The following is a 6,748-nucleotide window of genomic DNA, read 5'->3' as shown; positions in this document are numbered from 1 at the left end:
AAGGGCTGGTTCAAACATTGACAATTATCGCAATTCTGATAGTTACATAAAGAGTTATACAAATATTAGCTTTACAGTGAGTGCGGGGAGGCAGTAACAGATATACATGAAATGATAAAATTGAGAGAGACCAACTATATACGTTTTAACACAAAACACCGGGTTTACAAGCGCATTTATCACTTTTTGGGATCACACACACCCGGCCTTCACTTGCCGAGAGGCAAATTGGCACTGTCTGTCTTAAGTTACATATCGAGGGGAGGACGGGTCCCTTATGAAGGGCATCAGTCGCACACACGTTAACACGAGAGCTGCCGACCTGAGCTCACAATTTGATAAAATAACTATACTACGATTACAATATTATACAGGTTGTTTTTACAACATACTGCCCCCAGTTGAAGCACTAGCTTTAACATTATAAAAAGCATTAAAAAGAAAAGAGTACATAAAAAAAACAATATGAGTAATAGTATACAAACAACATATGAGTAAAGGTACTAAACCTAATAACATTAACATAATCCTTCACTAGGAAGGGGACACAATTTTGTTATCGTGCGTTTGAAAATCCCATCCTTAGTTTTAACAGATGCAATTCTCACTCGGCCATCTTTACCCGGAAAGACATCCATCACTCGTGCCAATGACCAGTAGAGAGGAGGGAGATTATCTTCTTTAACTAACACAAGGTCATTGGGTTCTAAATTTTTGAATGGGAGAAACCATTTTGGACGATTTTGAAGTCGATTCAGATAATCAGTCGACCACCTTTTCCAAAAAAGTTGCTGGAGCTTAGAGAGATTTTGCTAGATGCTAAGTCTATTTTCCGGGATAGATGTATACTCCTGGTCGGGTAGCGAGGTGAGAGACCTTCCAATTAGGAAGTGACCAGGGGTAAGATATGTGAAATCGGAGGGATCATTAGAGAGGGCACAAATGGGCCGAGAATTAAGTACGGCTTCAATTTGGGTGAGCACGGTACTGAATTCCTCGAATGTAATTTTGAGATTGCACAACAATCTATAGATATGATGTTTAGCGCTCTTTATAGCGCTCTCCCAGAGTCCTCCATGATGAGGAGATCGAGGTGGTATTGTTTTCCACCGAATTTGAGAGGAGGCTAAAAATGCCTGAATAGAAGAGTTAGGTTCCTTATTTTTCAAGAAATTATAGAGTTCGAATAACTGATTTTTAGCCCCAAGAAATTTTGTCGCATTATCAGAGAATATAGTCTGAGGGTGACCTCTTCGACTGATAAAGCGCTTGAGAGTAAGAAGAAACGCTTCTGTTGTGAGCCCACTGACTAATTCTATATGAACCGCACGTGTGGACATACAGACAAATAGAGCTATGTATGACTTTATCAAGGGACTTTTACGAAGTTTAGAGGCCTTTATTAGAAAGGGACCACCAAAATCCAAACCTACATGAGCAAAAACTTGAGCAGAGCATAAGCGTTCCTTAGGTAAATCAGACATGATTTGAGCTAAGGGTTTGGCATTAAACTTGAAACAAACATGACATTCGTGGACTATCCTCTTAATCTCACGTAGACCATTCAAGGGCCAATATCTGAGGCGAACTTGAGAGAGAGTATTCTGAGGACCTGCATGATGGAGCCTAAGATGTTCTTTTTTGAGAATCAGACGAACAACATGATTTTTCGAGGGGAGGAGGAGAGGATATTTTTGATCAAAGGTAACTTCGGAATACCTAAGACGTCCACCTACACGGAGCATTTCATTTTTGTCAAGAAAAGGAGCAAATTGTAAGAGAGACTTATTAGAAATAATCTTATTGCCTTTGAGATCAGCAATTTCTGAGGAGAAACTTGAGTTTTGCAATAATTTTATAATTTTCATTTCGGCATTTTGAAGTTCAGATACTTCAAGTGCACCGGATAATTTTTGAGTGCCAGACTTTGCGTTATTACCAAATCTGAGTACATAAGCTATAGTCCTTACATATTTCGTGAAACTGGAGAACCTTTCAGAAAGCATGACAAAGAAATCAAATTGAGCACTTCGAGTGTGAAGAACAACTTTTCTTTCTTCAGGTAATTTATTAGAATTAAACTTCGGACTATATTCAGACAAATTTAGGTCAAATGTTTGCAAAAACTGAGGACCGTGAAACCAAAGAGTGGAGTTGAGTATGTTAGAGGGCATCATTCCTCTGGAGAGGATGTCAGCAGGGTTGTCTTTAGACTTTACGTGTCTCCAATGAGAGTGAGAAGAATTTTCTTGAATTTGAGCTACCCTGTTGGCGACAAATTGATTCCATCTGGAGTGATGTGATCTGAGCCACGCCAAAACTATCTCAGAATCGCTCCACATGTTTATAGAGGTAATAGAGGGCAATTTATCCTTTATGATATCAACCACCTTTGTGGTGAGCTTGCTAGCCAATAAAGCACCCATAAGTTCCAGCCTTGGAAGCGTTATGGTCTTTAAAGGAGCAATACGACTTTTCGAAGCAATGAGAGAGCACGAGACATTTTTTGATTTGTAGATAACCCGTATATAACAACAAGCAGCATATGCTTTCAAACTTGCGTCAGAAAAAGAGTGAATTTCAATAGAAGAAATTTCATGACATGAGAAAAGACATCTGGGTATGCTTATGTCTTTGAGAGCAGCGAGATCAGTTATAAACTTCAACCATTCATTTAAAATATTTGAATCCACGGAGTCATTCCAATTAATTTTAGAAATCCAAATTTTTTGCATAATAATTTTAGCAAGAACAGTTACGGGATTAATGAGCCCTTGTGGATCAAAAATTTGAGCGATAATAGAGAGTACTTCCCTTTTTGTGTAATTATCCTTTATTGATAATTGAGGTACAGAAATTGAAAATGTATCAGTACTGGGGTTCCAACAGAGACCTAAAACCTTATTAGAAGCATTCTCTGGTGAAATAACATAGGCAGAGTTTGTAGAGAGAGTAGAAACATTTTCTAAAAACATTTTTGAATTAGAGCACCATTTATGAAGAGAAATGCATGCCTTGTTGAGTAGGTCAGTTATCTCATTATGAGCCTTAAGAAGAGTTTGCGTGTCATTGGCCCCATATAGAATGTCATCTACATAGCAGCCTGTTAAGAGAGCATCGGAAGCCAATGGGGAGTTGTTTTGATGAGTTTTAGCTAATTCCATCAAACAACGATGTCCTGTTCTGGAGAATCCCGCCAGAGGATATTCTGGAGGAATGTGTGATCAGGATGAATTTGTACCTGCCTGTACATTTTTTGTATGTCGGAAGTGAAGACATAGGTATACAATCTAAACCGAAGGAGAATGTCGAAAAGTTCAGGCTGAAGAGTTTTTCCTTTCAACAGGATGTCATTAAGAGAATAGCCACTGGAACTTTTCATGGAGCCATCAAAAACGACCCGTAATTTGGTAGTTAATGATTCTTCTTTTATGACAGAGTGATGAGGTAAAAAGTATTTATTTTCTAAGTGCACATTTGTGAGAGAAAGAGGAACCTTTTTGGCATGTCCAAGAGAAACATATTCATTGATGAATGCTTTATATTGAGAGTATACATTTTCGTGTTTTAAGAGTTTATTTTCTAAACTAATAAACCTTTTCCTAGCCATATTGTAAGAATTGCCCAGCATTTTATGTGCTGTTTCAGAAATGAGAGGAAGCCTTACCTGAAACCGACCAGAAGGTAGAATTTGAGTTGTTTCAGTGAATATTTGTTCAGCCAGATCCTCAGAGGAGGAGATTTTAACAGAGGGGGTCACTTCTTCGACTTCGAAGAATTGTCGAATTATATTATCGAGCTTATCTTCCTCAGATGTGGACTGGACAAATAAAGAGACATTTGAGTGTGTAGGAGACAACTGTGAGCGATAAATTCCTTTGTGAAGTGCGTAAGGAGGTAAAGAACCAAACATAATGTACCCTAAGTGTGTGTTCTGGAGAACAGGGAGTCCTTTACCTAAACGTATTAAACCATCCGATAACAATTCGCTATATATGTCACTGGCAAGAAGAAGATCTATATTTCCAGGGACAGAGTAGGTGGGATCTGCGAGAGTGACTGTAGAGGGGATATTAAATTTACTTCTGTTTATGGATACCTGGGGGAGTCTACAAGTTATGTTGTCTAAAATAGCACAGGAGATTTTGAAACCATTACCATTTCTTTTGTATGGAAAAATTTCTAGATCGACCATTTTGTTCGAGAATGAACTATGTTCAGAGATAGTAGAGATTTGTAACCTTTTGCTGTAAGGAGAGAGATTTAATTTTTGAACCAAATCTTTAGAGACAAATGACGACTGAGATCCACTATCTAAAATACATCTAGCGTGTATGGGTACGCCATGCTTTGAATAAATAGTGACTAGAGCGGTTGCCAGCAGAACATCCTGCTTTATTGACAGAGCAGAGAGAGAAGTCATCACATTTGAGACCTGAGAAGTTTGAGATTCAGAGAGAGAGACAGAATTACTTGGACCGGCTTCACCATCAGACCAAGTGTTTTGTACATTGCGAGAGGTTGAGTGATTTTGGCTTTGAAAAGATCTACTAGAAGAAGAGCTATTTTCATGGTCATTGTGCAGGAGTGTGTGATGCCTTTTCTTGCATATACCACATGAACGTTGAGACGAACAATTTAGAGAGAAGTGTTTAGTTCCTAAACAGTTGCGACATAGTTTGTTTTCATTAACAAATTTATACTTATCCTGTAAGAAAAGATTAGCAAATTTTGTGCATGCATAAATAGTGTGTGTAGCATTATTACAAAATACGCATGTTTTGGAGTATGAGTTATTTTTATTACTTGCCGAAGAGAAGAGAACCGTTTTAGAGTTTGTTTTAATAACTTTTTTATCGTTATTATCTGAGGAGTTTAACTTTTCCATAATGTCACACTTTTTTTCTAAAAAATCAAAGAATTGATTTGGCGTAGGAATATCTTTTGACCCTAACTCGTATTCGAAAGACCGGTGAGTAGTAAAGTCCACTTTTTGCAAAAATATTTCTATTAATAAGAGATCCCAATGCTCGATGGGTACATTCATATTTTTTAGCGCGAGTAAGGTCTGTTTTGCGGTGACCAAAAATTCACGTAAGGCCTTTGCATTAGTTTTGACTAAGGATGGAACTTTCAAAAGACGCTGTATAAGCAAACTAATTACGCGCGATTTGTTTTCGTAGCGATTTCGAAGAGTCTCTAACGCGATTTGGAAGTTTTCTTCTAAAACTTGGATGTTTTCTACCAACTGGAGAGGTTCGTTGCGTAGAAAAGATTTGAGATAAACAAAGCGCTGGACGTTGTTGAGTTCCGGGTTATTAATAATTAACGTCTCGAAGAGCTGATAGAATGCACTCCATTCTGAGAAGCATCCTGAGAAAATTTGAATTTTAATTTCGGGAAGAGTCACTTTAGCACTAGCTAAACGTGGAGAAGTGGAACTGGACTGGTGTGAAGGAGGTTGGAGCATCTCCATTCTATGTTGAAGACCTGCCAGAGTTGAGAAGTACTTTTCTTCAATTTCTTCCCTATCGCGTTCTTCAGTGTTGTCTTCGTCCAGTTCCTCAATCTGATCCATGAGGTCATCATATTTGGCGTAACAATTCGTTAATTCAGTACGACGGAGTTGGAACTGCAAGGGATCCGTTTCTTGAGTAGAGTTATCCCTTAACCAATTAGAGATACGAGAGATTTTTGATTTCAACGGTTTGCGTTGTTTCTTTAATTGATCCATTGCGGTTAGAGATGTATCGAAAGCTTTGCGAGATATTTATCTATGAGAGATACACGAAAAATAAACAATTTTAGAGTCTAAAATACAGCTTAGTCCACCCCGTATAATAAACAAGAGTCTCAGAAATAATGTCTGTACGAATCCTGCGAAATATAAACTCGTCCTGTATACTAATAATATGCGTTCGAACTTTTGAATGTCCCTGTACCGTGATTATAAAAATATATTTTGGAACGAACTCACCAAATAGACATGAATCTAAAAAATCCATAAAAATCCATAGTCACATCACATGTTTCTTGTCAGCAATTTCACTTGAGATGCACCTCGAAGAGCGATAAATCTAACATCTAAGATTGTTGGGTGGAAACACTTCAAACACTTGCGTGGTGACGTAATGTTCCATGTGCCGTGAGATTGTTTATCTTATACGTTTTATTTTGTGAAGAGCACTCAGTAACGATATTTATTTTAATTTTTACGGGAAGAGAATTAAATAAGAGAAAATTAATTTGATTTATGAAGATAAATCGGAAGAGGAATTGCGATAAACAATATGCGGTTCGAAGAGACCACAAATGGTGGAAAGGGTAAACTTTGTTGCCAAACTATCCACATTTAAGAGAGGCGTATTTGAACACCTAATTGCTTCAAAATATTTATAAAGGACCACTGAAGCAATAAAACAATTAAGAGGTATTTTCCTTCGATTTATTTACACAATAGACTTAAGGGCTGGTTCAAACATTGACAATTATCGCAATTCTGATAGTTACATAAAGAGTTATACAAATATTAGCTTTACAGTGAGTGCGGGGAGGCAGTAACAGATATACATGAAATGATAAAATTGAGAGAGACCAACTATATACGTTTTAACACAAAACACCGGGTTTACAAGCGCATTTATCACTTTTTGGGATCACACACACCCGGCCTTCACTTGCCGAGAGGCAAATTGGCACTGTCTGTCTTAAGTTACATATCGAGGGGAGGACGGGTCCCTTATGAAGG

The 6,748-nt window shown here is 37.8% G+C and overlaps 2 protein-coding genes across 2 annotated transcripts; both read right to left on the bottom strand.

The window, feature by feature from the left end:
- Positions 1 to 812: 812 nt before the first annotated feature.
- On the bottom strand, positions 813 to 2,426 carry LOC140451777 (uncharacterized). Its single transcript, XM_072545631.1, has one exon. The coding sequence runs from the start codon at positions 2,424 to 2,426 to the stop codon at positions 813 to 815; it is 1,614 nt and encodes a 537-aa protein (XP_072401732.1).
- A 737-nt stretch (positions 2,427 to 3,163) lies between these two features.
- On the bottom strand, positions 3,164 to 5,734 carry LOC140451776 (uncharacterized). Its single transcript, XM_072545629.1, has 2 exons — positions 5,411 to 5,734; positions 3,164 to 4,708 (listed from the first exon to the last, which is right to left on the bottom strand). Exons 1-2 carry the CDS (start codon positions 5,732 to 5,734, stop codon positions 3,164 to 3,166), a joined length of 1,869 nt encoding a protein of 622 aa, XP_072401730.1.
- Between the last annotated feature and the right edge of the window lie 1,014 nt (positions 5,735 to 6,748).

Source organism: Diabrotica undecimpunctata, chromosome 10 (genome assembly GCF_040954645.1).
Source record: "Diabrotica undecimpunctata isolate CICGRU chromosome 10, icDiaUnde3, whole genome shotgun sequence".
NCBI lineage: Eukaryota > Metazoa > Arthropoda > Insecta > Coleoptera > Chrysomelidae > Diabrotica > Diabrotica undecimpunctata.
This window is presented reverse-complemented; position numbering and strand designations above follow the sequence as displayed.

Coding starts and splice junctions, on each gene's coding strand:
- LOC140451776 (XM_072545629.1), bottom strand. CDS start 5,734: ATGGATCAATTAAAGAAACAACGCAAACCGTTGAAATCAAAAATCTCT. Junction 4,709..5,410: donor CACGTTTAGCTAGTGCTAAA/GTGACTCTTCCC, acceptor CTTTTCTTACAG/GATAAGTATAAATTTGTTAA.
- LOC140451777 (XM_072545631.1), bottom strand. CDS start 2,426: ATGGGTGCTTTATTGGCTAGCAAGCTCACCACAAAGGTGGTTGATATC.